The sequence below is a fragment of the Hippocampus zosterae genome, chromosome 2 (assembly GCF_025434085.1).
Source record: "Hippocampus zosterae strain Florida chromosome 2, ASM2543408v3, whole genome shotgun sequence".
NCBI lineage: Eukaryota > Metazoa > Chordata > Actinopteri > Syngnathiformes > Syngnathidae > Hippocampus > Hippocampus zosterae.
The window spans coordinates 4,348,408-4,368,519 of NC_067452.1; the positions used below are offsets into that span (position 1 = coordinate 4,348,408).

At 47.0% G+C, this 20,112-nt stretch overlaps 1 protein-coding gene across 2 annotated transcripts in view; it reads right to left on the reverse strand.

The window, feature by feature from the left end:
• Window positions 1-20,112, reverse strand: part of LOC127596355 (la-related protein 4) — a 58,506-nt gene that overhangs the window by 34,540 nt on the left and 3,854 nt on the right. For both annotated transcript variants that reach the window (XM_052058740.1, XM_052058738.1), the window contains exons 2-3: window positions 6,192-6,309; window positions 103-261 (exon numbers count right to left, since the gene is read on the reverse strand). In XM_052058740.1, coding sequence (XP_051914700.1) covers window positions 103-261; window positions 6,192-6,309 — 277 coding nt within the window. The remainder of the gene's footprint in view (window positions 1-102; window positions 262-6,191; window positions 6,310-20,112) is intronic.

A 20,112-nucleotide genomic window follows, 5' to 3' on the forward strand; every position in this document is an offset into this window, starting at 1 on the left:
GCGCGCGCGCGTGCGTGCGTGCGTGCGTGTGTGTGTGTGTGTGTGCGCACGCAAAGGCTTAATCTAGATTGAGGGTTGTGTTTGTGGTACGGCATGACAAACCTGCCGTCCCTGCAGTGGTGCGCTCAACGGGGGGAAAAGCCAATTCTGGAGGGTCCATTCCATTGACTGCAATCTCAGCTGTTGCTGTGCTGCTTTCATCCGGGTTTGTGAATCCCACAGTGTACGGCTTGCAAACAGCAGGCGACGGCTCAGTGTAACCTGGGAAGCGTTATATACAGTCAAGTGAATAACTGACACCTCGTCAACATTTTAAACCGCATTGTGCCCTGTCCAGGACTCTCAGTGTTAATTAAAGCCTTCAGCTTTCCAGCAAGGTTGGACATTGTCACTTATCTATATATATATTGCGCGTCGTCCCGCACGCGGTCTGTCCTTCCGTCTGTCCCTTTTCAAAACGTACCTACTTCACTGCGCCGCTCAGGCAGTGGCTCACTACGATCGCGCGGGCATCTTAGCGATAAATGTTGTCTACCCACAAGCATTGCAATAAAATTGTTAGTTATTTAGTAGAGCTAAACATCTCTTTATTTTCGCGATAAGCAATGAAGATGAACAAAAAGTTGAACCAAGCAACAACACTTGTGGGCCGAAGGCCCACCTTACCAGCCTTCCGCAGGAACTAGCTGATGAGCCGCCCGGAGGGCGGCGCACCAGCTAGTATTCTATAACAATAAATAGATGAAGTCAACGGCTTGGGTGACACATGTCAGGCAGAACCTTTTTTTTTTTCTTTCCCAAGCCACTGAACTCAGACTCGTATGCCCCTGACTTATCACCATCTCGTTAATTAAATAAGGAAAGCAAAATTCAGCGCTAACACTGTTTCTGTGAAGCCCACAAACTCTTTTTTGTGGGGGGGGCATGGGTTTGTGGTTGAGTGATTGTCTGCCAACCCAGAGGTTGGGGGTGTGATCCTCAGCCATTGCAACCATGTCGTGTCCTTGGGCGATATACTGAAGCCCCAGTTGCTGCATTGTGGATAAATTAGCTCAGTTCAAACTGTCATCAGGCGCCGACAGGTATGGCAGCCTCGGTCACACGCTCCCTAGTATTATCCCTGTTTTTGTCATTTTCGTTTGTTTTTGGCGACCCTGAGCGGCTTACTTACACGAGGGAAAAGTTGCTGCTCATTGGGGAGTCTACGCTCGGTCTTTTTTCACCAGTACACGAAAATCCACAGGGTTTTTCGGAGCTAATCGCGAGCGGAGCGGCTGCGCTGTACGCAGCATGGAAACGCCGCCGGAGGGGGAAGCGAGCCGGCGTGCTCGTCAAGCTCCGGCAGCGTGGATTTCGAACCCCGCTCCCATCGATCCATCTTGCTAATCTACGATCTCTGCCAAACAAGATGGATGAACTTCTTCTCCTCACAAAGACCAACAAAACATTTGCACGTTCTGCTGCGCTCTGCTTCACTGAAACCTGGCTCAGTGACCGCCATCCAGATCCCGCGCTACATCTACCCGGCTTCCGCCTTCTCCGAGCCGACCGCGACACGGAGCTATCAGGGAAATCGAAAGGTGGTGGGATTTGCTTCTATATCAACGAAGAATGGTGCACTGATGTCACGAAGCTCGACGCACACTGCAGCCCGGACCTGGAGTCGCTGTCTTTAAACTGCAAGCCATTCTACTCGCCACGTGAGTTCACCTCCTTTTTACTAGTCGGTGTTTACATTGCGCCACAAGCTAACGCTAACACGGCGATACAAACGCTAGCCGAACAAGTAAACAAACTCGAGCTAAAATACCCAGAGTCACCCCTGATCATTTTGGGCGATTTTAATAGAGCACATCTTAACCGTGAACTTCCCAGATATAAGCAGCACATCGACTGTTTCACCAGAGAATGCAACATTCTAGACCACTGCTATACAACAATCAAAAATGCATACCGATCGGTCGCCCGTGCAGCATTGGGTCTTTCTGACCACAATTTAATCCACTTAATACCTACATACAGACAGAAACTCAAATGTGTTAAACCGGTTGTTAAGACTGTGAAAAAATGGACAGATGAAGCAAAGCTAGCTCTACAAGAATGCTTAGACTGCACTGATTGGGGCGTCTTTGAAACTTCAACGGGCACACTGGATGAATACACAGCCACTGTAACATCATACATCAGTTTCTGTGAGGACATGTGTGTACCAACGAAGTCCTTCCGCTCGTTTAACAATAACAAGCCATGGTTTACTCCCAAACTCAGGCAACTCAGGAAAGAGAAAGAGGCCGCATTTAGAAGTGGAGATCGGGCACTGTACAAACATGCCCGAAACCAATTGACGAAGGAAATTAACATCGCAAAGAGAAGCTATGCAGAGAGGCTGAAAAACCAGTTCTCTGCTAACGACTCTGCATCTGTATGGAATGGCCTGAAAGCAATCACTAACTATAGAATGCCATCCCCCCAAACAGTGAACAATAAGGGTCTTGCTGATGAACTAAACATGTTTTTCTGCCGACTTGAAAAGGACACCCCCATTTCCCACACACACCCACCTCTACCAGAAACCACTCTACCTACCCCCCCACCCTCTTTTTCTCCACTACAGATCCACGAACAGGACGTGAGACGGCTCTTCAAGCAGCAAAAGATCAAGAAAGCTCCGGGGCCCGACAAAGTGTCCCCCTCCTGCCTGAAAGTCTGCGCTGACCAGCTGGCTCCGGTCTTCACTCAGATCTTCAACAGATCCCTGGAGCTGTGTGAGGTCCCATCCTGCTTCAAACAGTCTACCATCATCCCAGTTCCCAAGAAATCGGCAACATCGGAACTGAACGACTATAGGCCTGTCGCCCTGACGTCTGTGGTCATGAAGTCCTTTGAACGCCTTGTGCTGAACCACCTAAAGAACGTCACTGGACCCCTGCTGGACCCTCTCCAGTTTGCCTACCGGGCAAACAGGTCTGTGGAAGACGCAGTCAACATAGGTCTGCACTACATCCTCAAGCACCTCGACAGCACAGGGACCTACGCAAGGATTCTGTTTGTGGATTTCAGCTCTGCGTTCAACACCATCATCCCGGAACTCCTCACCCCCAAACTACTCCACCTCGGTGTGTCTCCTGCGATCTGCCAGTGGATCCTCAGCTTCCTGACGGGACGGACACAACAGGTGAGACTGGGAGCAACAACATCATCAATACGCACCACCAGCACTGGAGCCCCACAGGGATGTGTCCTCTCGCCACTGCTCTTCTCTCTCTACACAAACGATTGCACCTCAACAGATCCAGCTGTCAAACTCATAAAGTTCGCAGACGACACCACGGTCATCGGTCTCATCAAAGACGGCGACGAGTCTGCGTACCGCCAACAAGTGGAGCAGCTGGAGCTCTGGTGCGGCCGACACAACCTCGGGCTGAACACGCTCAAGACTGTAGAGATGATCGTGGACTTCAGGAAACATTCTTCTCCTCAGTTGCCCCTCACACTATCCAACTGCCCTGTGTCAACCGTCGAGACCTTCAAGTTCCTGGGAATCACAGTCTCCCAGGACATGAAGTGGGAAGTCAACACCATCTCCATCCTGAAAAGGGCCCGGCAGCGAATGTACTTCCTGAGGCTGCTGAGGAAGCATGGCTTGCCACAGGAGGTGCTACGACAGTTCTACACGGCAGTCATCGAATCAATCCTGTGTTCTTCCATCACGGTTTGGTTTGGGGCCGCCACAAAAAAGGACAAAATCCGACTTCAACGGACAGTTAGGACGGCAGAAAAAATCGTTGGCATCGCCCTACCCACTCTTGAGGACTTGCACACTTCAAGAATCAAGACAAGGGCACGGAAAATCCTCCTGGATCCCCCGCACCCTGCCCACCACCTTTTTCAGCCACTCCCCTCAGGCAGACGCTACAGATCTATGCGTACCAAATCCAGTAGACACTTAAACAGCTTCTTCCCTCTAGCCATTAACTCCTTAAACAGTCACTGACATAGTCACTCTTCTTGCACCACAAAATGGTATTACAAAACTACTGGTATACTCTAAAATGGTTCAATGATTTTGTTGTTTACGATGATACTAGTGCAGCGTGTTATACCGGAGACAAATTCCTTGTGTGTTCTACATACTTGGCCAATAAAGATGATTCTGATTCTGATTCTGATGGTGTGAATTGCTTTGAATAGCAAAGATAGAAGAGTGCCATACAAATATAGACAAACTCCACACATAACTTAAATAAGTTATGTTTAAAAGTTTCATTTTGTTGTATGCTTGATTGACCTCAAACGCGTGTATTTAGAGCACACAGGAAAAAGGGCCAACCTGAGCTGAATGAAACTGAGGCCTTGTTAACTGATTGTACAAACAGGAATGTTCAACTTCAGGTGGGCAGCACGATAAGATGTCCTTGAGTTTGTTCCATTGTCTCAATTCATGCGAAATATACCCATTGAATTAACAATGTATCCATTGTTAAAACCGAGAGATCTTTTGGCCTCTGAGGTGCGTATCGGTGGCCTGGGCTGAGAGGCATGACATGTACCGTATTTTCACGACTATAAGGCGCCATTAAAAGTCTTAAATTTTCTCCAAAATGGACAGGACGCCTTATGGTGCGGAGCGTCCTTTATATGCGCCGAGTTCCAAAATCTGACTGACAGCCGACACGCTGTTTATATAGAGAAAAGGCGGAAGTGACGGTGGCCAGGCATGAAAGAAGTCGGCCAATCAGGGAAGGGTGGGCGTGTATATATACGTATATGGAGAGGGAGAGAGAGGACAGGCAAGCTAGTCCGCCAATGGTGAAGTGTGGGCGTGTAAGTGGACGCCTCAAGCCAGTACCAACACTTGTATAGAGTGTGGCAATGTGCATTGTTGCAAAACAACTCCGGTTTTGGTTTCTAAGAACCCCTGAAAATAAATTCGACAAAAAGACACGCCTACGAAGCTCAGTTCAAACTTAAAGCCACCGGTTATGCTTTTGGCATGCGTCCCCATCTCACAGCAGCGGTGAAAAAAAAGTCAAGCAAATGAACTCTGAGCTTGCCGTTATTCCCGGAGGCTTGACTAAAGAACTCCAACCGCTGGACATTGGCATCAACCGGGCGTTCAAAGTAAAGTTGCAAACGGCATGGGAACAATGGATGATCGGTGGCAAACACAACTTTACAAAGAGTGAGAGGCAGCGCTTGGCGAGTTACGCCACAATACGCAACAACGAGAGGGAACGCGGCGTTTTTGATGGATTACGGTACTTGCACAATTGTTCAATTCTTTCTACACACACACGCGCTGCCACCATGTTTCGCTCTGTTCTTTACTTTCAAATGTGGGAAAGCTTCACACGAGAGAAATGTTGACTTTGCTGTTGGTACTCCTTCTTTCCGCTCGGCAATGCGTAGCAACTCACACTAGCATGCATTCAATGACAACTGAGATGTGCAGTCCTCTGCTTCTGATACAGAGGATGAGGACTTTGATGGATTTCTGGGTTTATGATTGATCGAAAAACATGAGAAAATTGTACGATGGCTAAATAAAATACACCCAAACTCAGCTCTGCTTTCGTTGCCTTTTTAAAAACGTGTTTTTATCTTATCTGTATGTCTTGGCGTGCTACTGTATGCTTCAAGCTAACGTGTTAGAGTGCGCGCATGCATGCCGTATGTTTAAGCTGGCGTATGTTTTACCACTGTAAAACTGCGCCCATTCGTACGATGCGTCCTGTGTATGTGTAAAATACAGAAATGTCACGCATTACTGAGACTGCGGCCATTAGTACGATGCGTCGAATAGTCGTGAAAATACAGTAAATGAAGAAGGGAGTGTTTATCTGATATATTACTTATAATTTGCATACATGATCAATCAAAAGCCGGCAGGGGCTGCAGAGGTCAGGTGTCAGTTCAGAAGCGCACACGGAGTGGCTTCGTAGAAAACTGCGCCTCCTGCCGGCAGAAAAGACAATCTCTTCCTGGGTCTGTTCAACTGTCCGAGCAAATATCTCTGACAACGAGTTACACCCCACTTACCATTTATTATTCAATATTAGAAAGAATTAAAAGTAGTAGACTGTTACTTCAAGTTAGTGGCATAACGTTTGCATTTCGTTATTGCAATTAATTACGAAAGATGCAACCCTAGAATTAAATGAAGACTGAATAGATGGGGCACTTAAACTCACCATCACTGAGGTCTGGAGGGAGCCAGTGGGGGCTGCTGGTCACCGCCTCACTGGGGGTCACCGGCATCTCCTGCCACACCTTGGCATTTGGGTTTAAACTGGTGCCTTTCGATGTGACCTTGAAGGGAGAAAAAAAAACATGTTTTATTTATGTGCGTGTGAGCACAAAGCATTAAGCAAACGGCTCCATTTTGTGTGACTTGAATAAAATGATCTCTGGTTCCAGGCTAAACCTAACAATTTTTATTAAGGGTATTCTAAGTTAGTATAAGTTAAGCAATTGAGAGCCTAATTTGGTGAGAAAAAAAATATCACTCAACTCAGGCTGAACAATTTTGAAAAAGATAACTGCACTTTTCCCCCCTCAATACTACAATAGCGATTTAAAATTTCACAAATAGAAGCAATAGATTAATCTGCATTACAATAAGATTACAGATATTACACAAATGTTTCAGTTTTATGGCTTAGGCGAAGCACTCTGACTGGGCGTTCAGTATGACAACTTCCAAGAAATTCTACCACACAAGTGGAGTGGTCATATACTTTTTTCCAGATTTGGCATTGCATAAAACATGACAAGACCCCTAATCGGTGAACGGAAATTAATTTAGTTGTCAGCGAGTTGTTTTTTTTAGATATTTATTTGGCCGCTTTGTTCTTGTCGAACAAGTCAAGTGTTCTGCTTTCCCAGCTGGATCCAAACCTTGGCTTTGACACACATGCACAGCAAAAGTAATCTCGAACATCTGCGGTGTAAAGAGAAGCATTGTGGGTGATGCAGTTCCGTGGCTCACAGAGTTCACAAGTTGGGCGCTTTCACCCAAAAAAATTGGCTTTAAAGGCCTGTATGGGACAATACATTAGATCGATAGAACACCCCTCCCCCTGCCCACATACACAAACACACACACAAAAATATTCAGCCACCGATCGTGCAAGTTCTCCAACCTAAGAAACAACCTATGAAAGAGGCCTGTAATTTTATTGTGTGTGATTTACTTTACCCCACCCATTCGCCATTATTATTACCATATTTTCCACACTATAGGGCGCACCAAAAAGTCTTCAATTTTCTTAAAAGCTCACCGAGCGCCTTAAAATCCGGTGGGTCTTGTGTATGGGCATTACGGTAATATAGCAACTCCAAGATGGCTCCTTCCAGGAAGGATGCTTCCAATGTTCTAACTTGCTGTTGGTTCAGTGAACTGTGACGCTGCTTTATAAAATAAGTTTTTATTGCGGCTCCGAAAAAAGGAGAGCTGTGGTGGTGTTTTTTTTTTTAAACGGAGCCTTTATTAATGGTTTTCAAAGTCTCAACAAATACAGGCACTGTACGTCTTTGTCCGTCTCCGTGCCTGCTCTACTTCCGTTCTGCTCGAGAGGCGTTCATGGCCGCCTCTGAAAAACGTAATGATTACTTCAATGAAACTACGAAGAAAATCAAGCGAGGAAATCACAAAATAAGTTCTGTAGGGGGAAATACAGAATTTATTTTGTGATTTCCTCGTTTGATTTTCTGTTTTGATGCATTATTTTCAATTTTCATTTACAGTACAGTAATAGTTAAATTACTCAGCATACCCACCCTTTTTGGAGTCCCTGCAGGGTGTGCTGGAGAGTACTCCTGCTGGGGACTCTCTTGTTCTGCTGGGGGACTTCAATGCTCACGTGGGCAATGACAGTGAGACCTGGAGGGGCGTGATTGGGAGGAACGGCCCCCCCGATCAGAACCCGAGTGGTGTTTTGTTATTGGACTTCTGTGCTCGTCACGGATTGTCCATAACGAACACCTTGTTCAAACATAAGAGTGTCCATATGTGCACTTGGCACCAGGACACACTAGGCCACAGTTTGATGATCGACTTTGTAGTTGTATCATCGGATTTGCGGCCGCATGTTCTGGACACTCGGGTGAAGAGAGGGGCGGAGCTGTCAACTGATCACCACCTGGTGGTGAGTAGGCTCCGATGGTGGGGGAAGATGCCGGTCCGTCCTGGCAGACCCAAACGTATTATGAGGGTTTGTTGGGAGCGTCTGGCGGAATCCCTTGTCAGAAGGCGTTTCAACTCCCACCTCCGACAGAGCTTTTCCCATGTTCCGGGGGAGGCGGGGGACATTGAGCCCGAGTGGACCATGTTCCGTGCCTCTATTGTTGAGGCGGCCAATCTGAGTTGTGGCCGTGAGGTGGTTGGTGCCTGTCGTGGAGGCAACCCCCGTACTCGCTGGTGGACACCAGCAGTAAGGGATGCCGTCAAGCTGAAGAAGGAGTCCTATCGAGCCTTTATGGCCTGTGGGACCCCAGAGGCAGCTGACGGGTATCGATTGGCCAAGCGGGACGCGGCTTCGGTGGTCGCCGAGGCAAAAACCGAGCGTGGGAAGAGTTCGGTGAGGCCATGGAAGCCGACTTCCGGACGGCTTCGAGGAAATTCTGGTCCACCATCCGACGTCTCAGGAGGGGGAAGCAGTGCACCACTAACACTGTGTACAGTGGGGATGGGGCGCTGCTGACTTCGACTCGGGACGTTGTGACCCGGTGGGCAGAGTACTTCGAAGACCTCCTCAACTCGCCTTCCTTGGAGGAAGCAGAGCCTTGGGACTCTGAGGTGGGCTCTCCTATCTCTGTGGTTGAAGTCACCGATGTGGTTAAAAAGCTCCTCGGTGGCAAGGCCCCAGGGGTGGATGAGATCCGCCCGGAGTTCCTCAAGGCTCTGGATGTTGTGGGGCTGTCCTGGTTGACACGCCTCTGCAACATCGCGTGGACAACAGGGAGAGTGCCTCTGGATTGGCAGACCGGGGTGGTAGTCCCTCTTTTTAAAAAGGGGGACCGGAGGGTGTGTTCCAACTACAGAGGGATCACACTCCTCAGCCTCCCTGGTAAGGTCTATTCAGGGGTGCTGGAGAGGAGGGTCCGTCAGGAAGTCGAGCCTCAGATTGAGGAGGAGCAGTGTGGTTTTCGTCCCGGCCGTGGAACAGTGGACCAGCTCTACACCCTTAGCAGGGTCCTTGAGGGTATGTGGGAATTCGCCCAACCAGTCTACATGTGTTTTGTGGACTTGGAGAAGGCGTTTGACCGTGTCCCTCGGGGAGTTCTGTGGGGGGTACTTCGTGGGTATGGGGTACCGAACACCCTGATACGGGCTGTTCGGTCACTATACCACCGATGTCAGAGTTTGGTTCGCATTGCCGGCAGTAAGTCGGAATCGTTTCCAGTGGAGGTAGGACTCCGCCAAGGCTGCCCTTTGTCGCCGATTCTGTTCATAACCTTTATGGACAGAATTTCTAGGCGCAGCCGAAGCGTTGAGGGGGTCCGTTTTGGGGGCCTCAGTATTGCATCCCTGCTTTTTGCAGATGATGTGGTGCTGTTGGCTCCTTCAAACGGGGCTCTCCAACTCTCACTGGAGCATTTCGCAGCCGAGTGTGAAGCGGTTGGGATGAAAATCAGCACCTCCAAATCTGAAACCATGGTCCTCAGTCGGAAAAGGGTGGAGTGCCCCCTCCGGGTCGGGGAGGAGATCTTACCCCAAGTGGAGGAGTTCAAGTATCTTGGGGTCTTGTTCACGAGTGGGGGTAGCAGGGAGCGGGAGATCGACAGTGTCTGCTGTGATGCGGACGTTGTATCGGTCTGTCGTGGTGAAGAAGGAGCTGAGCCAAAAGGCGAAGCTCTCAATTTACTGGTCGATCTACGTCCCAACCCTCACCTATGGTCACGAGCTATGGGTCGTGACCGAAAGAACGAGATCCCGGATACAAGCGGCTGAAATGAGTTTTCTCCGCAGGGTGTCCGGGCTCTCCCTTAGAGATAAGGTGAGAAGCTCAGTCATCCGGGAGGGGCTCAGAGTCGAGCCGCTTCTCCTCCACATCGAGAGGAGCCAGATGAGGTGGCTTGGGCATCTGATTCGGATGCCTCCTGAGCGCCTCCCCGGTGAGGTGTTCCGGTCATGTCTCACCGGGAGGAGACCCCGAGGAAGACCCAGGACACGCTGGAGAGACTATGTCACCCAGCTTGCCTGGGAACGACTCGGGATCCCCCGGGGAGAGCTGGAAGAAGTAGCTAGGGAGAGGGAAGTCTGGGCTTCCCTGCTAAACCTGTTGCCCCCGCGACCTGGCCCCGGATAAGCGGTAGATGGATGGATGGATGGATAATAGTTAAATTTACGTTTTTCAGAGGCGGTCATGAACGCCTCTCGAGTTGAATGGAAAGAGCGTAGCACCATCTCGTGGAGGCATTATAGATTGCGCTTTATAATGCGATGTATCCAATGTATGCAAAATAGCCATTCATTGAAGATGTGCCGCATAATCTAGTCCACCTTTTAGTGCGGAAAATACGGTAATCGCTATTTAGCGACCTCACCGTTTTCGTGTTTCTATCTTATTATTTGTATGTGCATATAAAATACTGCCATGCATACATATTGTATATATGTTCATGTAAATACATACAAACAGTAGCTATTTCAGATTTAGGCTGCCCAACCGAGTGCATGTCTATAATTTGGTATCTGGTGTCCTTTGAGAGCTCTCTGTTTTGAGCCATAGTAGAGTGTAGTCTGACTGTTTGAGGCGGTGGACAGGTGTCTTTTTATACTGATAACCAAGTTCAAACATGTGTCATTAAAAACAGATCATGAGTGGAAGACAGAGGAGCCTCTCAGAGAAGATGTTACAGGTCTGTCACATGATGAAATCTTGCTCGTTTGTAGACGAACAAACACTTAAATTCAATCATAATTTGTAAATAAATTATTTAAAAATCTGTGATTTTCTGGATTTTTTTTGTTCTCATATTCTCTCTCAAAATCGAGGTGTATCTACAGTATGATGGAAATTACAGGCCTGTCTCATCTTTTCAAGTGGCACAAGTAGCGGCTCACTGAATATTATTTTGCCCCACTAGACCTCCACGTTTTGTGAATCGGTTTGTTAAATGGTGTGCTGTGAATTGTATTCAAATCTGAAATATGTGCCATGGCTACATAAAGGTTGAAAAACACTGATCTACAGCAATGATTTATTTTGCGTATCAAATGTGTTCACATTTATCTTCTTCACAAACGATACCATTTTTGTTCTGACCAAAATGTATAACTCCAAAAACATGACAATATGGAATTGATGAAAGTGAAACATTGGTTTAATAGAATTAAACTGGCATTAAACTTGATTAAAACAAAAACAAAAAAGATGCAATGGTCACTGACAGTAATAAAATCTATTTCTTGGTGGTGACAAATTAACTGGAAAAAAATGTCAAATATACAGTCCTAGCTCTAAAGATGCAGAGCAATATTAAACTAAGCAAACACATTCTTGGTCATTAATCGCTCCGTATTTTATTGTTCAATAATTTTTCCACATATAAGTTATTGTGCTGAGGTTTGTGGCAATGATTACAGTATGCTATTTGGTATAAAGAAAACAACACGTCAAACCACACTTCTCCGTCAAGTGACTGATAACGCTAAAAACAAAACGCCGGAGCTTGCTAAATGACTAAAATAAACTGCTGGAGATCGCAAATAACTGGGGCCTTAAAAGTACGTTAGAGACAACAACTCCGCCGGTGTTCTGGATTCACGCTATGGCTGAATACTTTGAGATTGCCACAATAGCACTGTTGCTATTTCCGACATGCTACACCTATGTGAGGCGGGGGTTTTGTGCAGCAACGGCGACTAAAACAAAATTACGAAGTAGACTCGACATAAAGCACACACTTCAGGTGTCATTGTCTGCTATTACCCCGAACAGAAAATCAAGCTCAGGGCTCGCACTGATTCAGCATTGTGGTGAGATGACATTTTCATGCACTTTGAATTTGCGTTGCATCGTATTTTGAAGGCATTAAACATTACCATAGCGATCAGAGTGTTGCGGCCAGATTAGATGCTCCTCGTGTTATTATCTCTCGAAAACACCACCACAGTGTTCATGCAGCTCTAACCATATTTTGTAGCATTTATCCGCCACACCTTAATTGCCGGTCCGCGAAAATATTGTCTGACATAAACCTGTCCGTGGGGCAAAAAAGGTTGGGGACCCCTGTGATAGATCACAGCATTGATTTGTCTAGAGAAGTATAAACCATGGTTTTTCGAATTGTCACAAACAAGGCGGGGAAAAGGCCTTTGCATGATGCAGCACGTTGTAAATTAAACCCTATCAAATGCACAGAAGCTTTCACAAACACACACACAAAAAAATGTATTCCATGGTTTAAGCCAGCAAAGGACAGTTGGTCTCCAGGAAGACATAAAAATACCACACTATATTATCAAGTGTTTGCTCATTGTCCTGACTCGCATCAGAACTAAAGTGGCATCCCATTCCGAACCCATCGGGTTCAAACAGACGCCAGCCCACCCTTTGCAGCAACAGTGTAACCTCAGAAATAAGACCATCTATGTTACTGCTCAAGGTGGTCTTATTTTCGGGGTGGTCTGATTTCTAAAGTGGCATGCAGTAATGATAATGCAGAAGTAATGTGGCTCACATGCAACAATATACTGTGGCGTCATGTACACACAATGAGTAATAAATGATGGATTGTACATGCAACTGTATTGTACACAAAAGAAATTTAAGCATTTGAATAGTCTATGTATGTATAAGGCAAGAGAAAAAAAAACTACATATCACCGCTGGCTCACTCTCCTGACAGCTTAGCGCCTCCAATGTTGTGCCTTGTTTTGAAACGATCCAGCCAACCGCTGGACGCTTTAAAGACCTTTTTAAGCTCCTTCGCGTATTCTCGTGCCTGTTCCTGGATCATCTGTCCGCTGATAGGGATATTCTGGCTGAGCGCTTTCTGAAACCATCGCCAAGTTAGCTCGTCCACGTCGTCGTAGTCACTTCGGTAGCACAGGCGTTTTCTAGAAGAGCTAACGTTTGCTTGGTATGCGTCTAGGAGCTCCCGTTTCTTCTTCAAAATGGTTTGGATTTGAGTTTTTCCAACTCCAAACCGCTCAGCCAATGTTCGCTGGCTCGATCCTGGCTGCTCAATGGCTCGAATAACTTCAATTTTCTGTTGTAGGGTCAAATCAATTCTCTTTTTGCTTGCTGCCATTTTCACACCTGGTCGCAATTATGAGGCGAAAGCTTCCTGGGACCGGATATCGCGGTCACAATTCTTAATTCCGGGGTGGTCTCATTTCTAGGGTTTCAACACAATACAATACATAGGCGTTCTATTTGGGACTGTACAAAACCGGTCGTATTTTTAAGGTGGTCGTTTAAATGAGGTGGTCGCATAGCGGGGTTTCACTGTATTACACCTTCAACTCTCCGAGGAAGCCTGTCCACAAGCTTGAGCATGTGTTCATGGGAATTTCTGACAAGTCTTCCAAAGACGCATTGGTGAGGTCACACACACTGTTGTTGGTCGAGAAGACCTAACTCTCCGTCTACACTCGAATTCAGCCGAAAGGTGTTTTATCGGGTTCACGTCAGGACTCTGTGCAGGCCAGTCAAGTTCATCCACATCGGACTCCGTCATCCATGTCTTCCTTTGTGCACTACAGTCATATTGGAAGAGGAAGGAGTGGAATATTTCACTGTTAATCCGAATAATAACTCCACTTGTATGATGGTTGTAGAACTATTTTTGCGACCGTCCACCTTCACCCACAGAAGGAACAACTTCCACATTACCCAAAACCCGTGCTATATACCCCCTTCCTCAAGGCAACACTGCCCTCTAGCATTCTAATATTGTAAATGTTATCACAAAAAATAAAACAACATTCACAACTGAATTTGTTGCACAGTTGGCACCCCATGACATTTCTACGCTCCTGAGAGCGACACATTCTTTCATAAATGTTTGTCAAAACAGTCTGTATGCTTAGGTGCTTGATTTTATCTATCTGCGGCCAGGCCGTGCCAAGTGATTAGGACGCCTGATCCTGGTCATTTGGATGGGAGCGCAAATGCATTTGATAATATAGTGTAGCTCCAGTCCACATTTTTTGTTTTACAACAATACAGGGCTCTACATTAACTTTTGCACTGGTGCTCCAAACTTTTTCAGGTGGTCGCACCACACTGGATTTGGTCGCACCCTTTTTGGGGGCGGTACAGCATGACCATATTTGTTGATGTATAGGTATGATGTTAAGATTAACACAATATATTTGCCATGTATTTTAACTGTAATAATTGTTTGCAACACAGCAGCGTCAAAACACATCTGTTATTTTACATGACTAAAACACAATATGAAGTTGTTACAATGTCATGGCAAAAAACTTTATCCACCACTAAAGAGTTGTGACACAATAGCTGAAAGCTAAACCAGGGTTCCCACTCTTCCACTTGATTTTTATTGATGGACCTTTTAATGACTTTTGTGAACCAATTTGGCCATTTTTAAGGACTTTTTCTCCATTCAGCGGGGGATTCATGGTGGATTTAATACCCGCTCAGCAATACACGGGCTGAACAGAAAGCCACATATCACTGAGCTGGTGTTCAAATCATTGCTGCCAAAGGAAGGGCACATCTTTATTTTTAGGGGCAATCACTTAACCCTTTGTTTGACATACTGTATGTCAAATTTTCACTTTGCTACCTGTATCACAGTTAGGAAAATGATTTTTTTAATTAATTCTCAAATAAAACACACAAAGAAAATTTTTAATTGAGAAAATATATAACTTCAATTTATTTTCGGATAAACACAACACTAAGAACAGAGCTAGAGGGTTTAGATAAATCTGGTTTCACTAACTGTTGTACTGATTGCCCATCTTATCCGGCAGTATCCAGAATACGTGAACAGCTGAAATGCATGTCAGAAGTCTAAATCCCAAATGGTCCAACCCTATTATTTTCCCTCATATCACCTTCACTGATCAGACATGTTTTAGAATGACAAATATGAAACTGATATGACAATTAGGGAATAGCAGACAGTGACTTAGTTTTCTCCTCAATCTCTTTTGCAAGTTCTTGGCGATCGATTTTCTTCTGTTTTGCTGTGTGCCTCAATGCATTTGACTTGACCAGGGGGCTATGACAAATTTTACCTCTCACGGAGATGCCCTTCTTCCACACTCTGCAGTTGGCCGACGTATAATCGTCAGCAATTTTTCTGACCCAAACACGGAACTCCAGCTTCTCCAGCCACGCCACTTGAAAATAGCATTGTCCCGGAATATTTGTAGCGACGCCACTCGAGCGAAGCGCGCCTCAGCAGTCGAAAGTCCGCTGCTCTGCTGTGTGTGCGTCCGCGCCAACATGTACGCACGCGCACGTCTTTTGGTTTCAACCAAGCAACCGATGTCACAAATTAAATACGCTTTGATCTACGACAACAAAATGCTAGCCTAGCCGAAACATCAGCTAAGCTTAGCCGACGCACACACAGAGGAACGCAGTGGACTTTCGACTGCTGAGGCGTGGGAAAATTATGCGTCTCGGACGCGGGACGCAGAGGTAACGAGACGGCTGATCTCTAAACATTGAGTACTACAATTATTACCACTCCTATTTGGTAATTACCACTCCTATTACCACTCTGCATTTTCATGCAATGGCCAGATATGTATCATCCATAAGTAAACACAAAGGTCAAGGTGAGGTTGCGAACATATTGATGGGTGGGATTTGTAATTTTGTGCATTCTAAAAAAAAGTGCATTCTATCTCATAAAGTTTCCACCGCCGATCTCTTGCTTGTATCGGTTGGTGAGGCGGTCTCCCTGCAAGGTGAGTTTGGACAGAACGCCAAACGCACAGTTCCAAACAATGTGCGTTTTTGGGACGCAAGGAAATTTCTCAACAAAAAAAACAAAAAAACTACGGCAAGCCTGAGAATTTCACAGTAACAATCGTTACCGGTAGCGTGTAGTTTCCATTGTGTCATTTTCATGGTACCTAAAAATAGTTTAACTATAAAAGTCACCGCACGCGAGTTGACTGTGATCAGCGCGATTTCACTGTGCCTGTATGTGTGTTTGTGATGTGTGTGTTTCTTCTAATTTACTTTCGTTTTGTTTTCAGTGATGGGGAGGGGGAACACAACAGATGACGTTATGTGCGCATGCGGGTTGTTATTTTAGTCCGTAAACTGAGGAATCGCGCGGATGAAAGTTTGATCTACTAATTATGATATTTAAGAAATGGGAATGCTTGTCTGATTTTTCATATGAATCGTCCAAAGGGCGAATCACTAAACTCACCTGTGACGTATGCACAGAACGCGAGAGCGAGATACGACGCGAGGCATGATTACGAGGCAAGTTGGTCATTAGATTTGTAGGCTAATCGCTGTGAAAAATATTATGAAACAGTATTGGTTATGCTATAATTTGCTGGTTGTAGCATGGTAACTTTATCAATAAAACATTCGTCACAAGGTGTAGTAATGCTAATGTTAACTGTTGGTAGAACTAATGATGATGTGTGTTAAATTCTTTCATCAAATTGATCGTAGATTACACTTGCATCGTCTTGGGAAGAGGATGTCAGGCCACATCAATACTTACCTGTATTAATGATTACCAGTCAATTAATCTTTACAGTGTGAAATTGGAAAAAATACTCTGATGATGCCACATGAGTACACCAGTTTTTGATCGATTTATTTTTTGGAATAAACCCGGAGTACACAGCTGCTGATGTAATGTTCATTGTTAATGCATAGTTTTCAAACATTGACCCTTGAAACATTATACTTTTGAGTTTCGGAATTCTTGATTATCAATCAGTCAAAATAGAAAAATGGGTTCCCATGATGAGCGTTTACGGAACCCAACATTTGTTATTGTGGTTTACTATTGGGTAATGCGACGGAACCGAAAAATGGTTACCATGAAATTCCAAAATCCTCAGGCCTGCTGCTGAATTATTTAAGTTTTTGGAACATTTGTTTACCCCTCCGTGAGTCGTCACCTTACCGTGGTGGAGGGGTTTGTGTGTCCCAATGATCCTAGAAGCTAAGTTGTCTGGGGCTTTATGCCCCTGGCAGGGTCACCCATGGCAAACAGGTTCTAGGTGAGGGGCCAGACAAAGCACGGCTCAAAGACCCCTTATGATGAGCAAAATATATGGACCAAGGTTTCCCTTGCCCGGACGCGGGTCACCGGGGCCCCCCTCTGGAGCCAGGCCTGGAGGTGGGGCTCGTTGGCAAGCGCCTGGTGGCCGGGCCTACACCCATGGGGCCCGGCCGGGCACAGCCCGAAGAGGCAACGTGGGTCCCCCTTCCCATGGGCTCACCACCCATGAGAGGGGCCAAAGGGGTCGGGTGCAATGTGAGCTGGGCGGCAGCCAAAGACGGGGACCCTGGCGGTCCGATCCTTGGCTGCAGAAGCTAGCTCTTGGGACATGGAATGTCACCTCTCTGGGAGGGAAGGAGCCCGAGCTGGTGTGTGAGGCAGAGAATTTCCGACTGGATATAGTCGGACTTGCCTCCACACACAGCCTGGGTTCTGGTACCAGTTCTCTCGAGAGGGGTTGGACTCTCTTTCATTCTGGAGTTGCTCACGGTGAGAGGCGCAGAGCAGGTGTGGGCATTCTCATTGCCCCCCGGCTCAGTGCCTGTACATTGGGGTTCACACCGGTAGACGAGAGGGTTGCCTCCCTCCGCCTGCGGGTGGGGGGACGGGTCCTGACTGTTGTTTGTGCATATGCACCAAACAGCAGCTCAGCATACCCACCCTTTTTGGAGTCCTTGGAGGGTGTGCTGGAGAGTACTCCTGCTGGGGACTCCCTTGTTCTGCTGGGGGACTTCAATGCTCACGTGGGCAATGACAGTGAGACCTGGAGGGGCGTGATTGGGAGGAACGGCCCCCCCGATCTGAACCCGAGTGGTGTTTTGTTATTGGACTTCTGTGCTCGTCACGGATTGTCCATAACGAACACCTTGTTCAAACATAAGGGTGTCCATATGTGCACTTGGCACCAGGACACCCTAGGTCGCAGTTCGATGATCGACTTTGTTGTGGTATCATCGGATTTGCGGCCGCATGTTCTGGACACTCGGGTGAAGAGAGGGGCGGAGCTGTCAACTGATCACCACCTGGTGGTGAGTAGGCTCCGATGGTGGGGGAAGATGCCGGTCCGTCCTGGCAGACCCAAACGTATAGTGAGGGTTTGTTGGGAGCGTCTGGCGGAATCCCCTGTCAGAAGGAGTTTCAACTCCCACCTCCGACAGAGCTTTTCCCATGTTCCGGGGGAGGCGGGGGACATTGAGCCCGAGTGGACCGTGTTCCGTGCCTCTATTGTTGAGGCGGCCAATCTGAGTTGTGGCCGTAAGGTGGTTGGTGCCTGTCGTGGCGCCTGTCGAGGGGGTCCGTTTTGGGGGCCTCAGTATTGCATCCCTGCTTTTTGCAGATGATGTGATGCTGTTGGCTCCTTCAAACGGGGCTCTCCAACTCTCACTGGAGCATTTCGCAGCCGAGTGTGAAGCGGTTGGGATGAAAATCAGCACCTCCAAATCTGAAACCATGGTCCTCAGTCGGAAAAGGGTGGAGTGCCCCCTCCGGGTCGGGGAGGAGATCTTACCCCAAGTGGAGGAGTTCAAGTATCTTGGGGTCTTGTTCACGAGTGGGGGTAGCAGGGAGCGGGAGATCGACAGTGTCTGCTGTGATGCGGACGTTGTATCGGTCTGTCGTGGTGAAGAAGGAGCTGAGCCAAAAGGCGAAGCTCTCAATTTACCGGTCGATCTACGTCCCAACCCTCACCTATGGTTACGAGCTATGGGTCGTGACCGAAAGAACGAGATCCCGGATACAAGCGGCTGAAATGAGTTTTCTCCGCAGGGTGTCCGGGCTCTCCCTTAGAGATAAGGTGAGAAGCTCAGTCATCCGGGAGGGGCTCAGAGTCGAGCCGCTTCTCCTCCACATCGAGAGGAGCCAGATGAGGTGGCTTGGGCATCTGATTCGGATGCCTCCTGAGCGCCTCCCCGGTGAGGTGTTCCGGTCATGTCCCACCGGGAGGAGACCCAGAGGAAGACCCAGGACACGCTGGAGAGACTATGTCACCCAGCTGGCCTGGGAACGACTCGGGATCCCCCGGGGAGAGCTGGAAGAAGTAGCTAGGGAGAGGGAAGTCTGGGCTTCCCTGCTAAAGCTGTTGCCCCCGCGACCCGGCCCCGGATAAGCGGTAGATGATGGATGGATGGATGGATGGATGAACATTTGTTTATCATTGTATGTATGTTATGTATTTGTTGTTGTTTGTGTTATTATCATATGCAATTGAATAAGTCAAGTCAACAGTATTTATAGAGCACTTTCAAACAGCCATCGCTGCATACAAAGTGCTGTATATGGAGCGATTTAACATACACAATAAACAGTAAGACGAAATGGTAATAAAGGCGGTAGAAAGCACCAAGCAGTAAAATCATGCCGAGTCGAACGCCAAAGAATACAAGTGGGTTTTGAGGAGGGCTTTAAAGATGGGTAGCGAGGAGGCTTGCCGAATGTTCAGTGAGTAGACCATTACAGAATTCAAAATTTGGGACTCTCTCAATGCATAATAAGATAAAAAAAACCTTTATTAGTCTCGCAATGGAGAAATTCACGATTCACAGCAGCGAAGTTATGAGAGGAAGAAGTAGAACAACAAAATATAGGAGCTGCTGGAAAGGCAGCCACTTACGCTGCGCCATTTTGAAGTCAAAATCACAACACAACACATAGGACACAGACTTCTCTGAAGCAGTTATAGATGAAAGAGGAGAGGATCAACGTATCCTTTCACCAGTGGATCAGAGACTTCAGGTGAAAATGTGCACACGTCTGCTACAAACTAAGTTTTGAAAGCAAACACGAAGCTGTAGCGTCCATTGACGAAATAGAGATTGGCTCACATCTCCTGTCCCATGTAAATCCACTTCCAATTCCAAGCCGCGATTCCCAGTTGCACATCCGCATCAGCGCTAACGCTCCTTTCTTCTCATCGTCGGCTCCTCA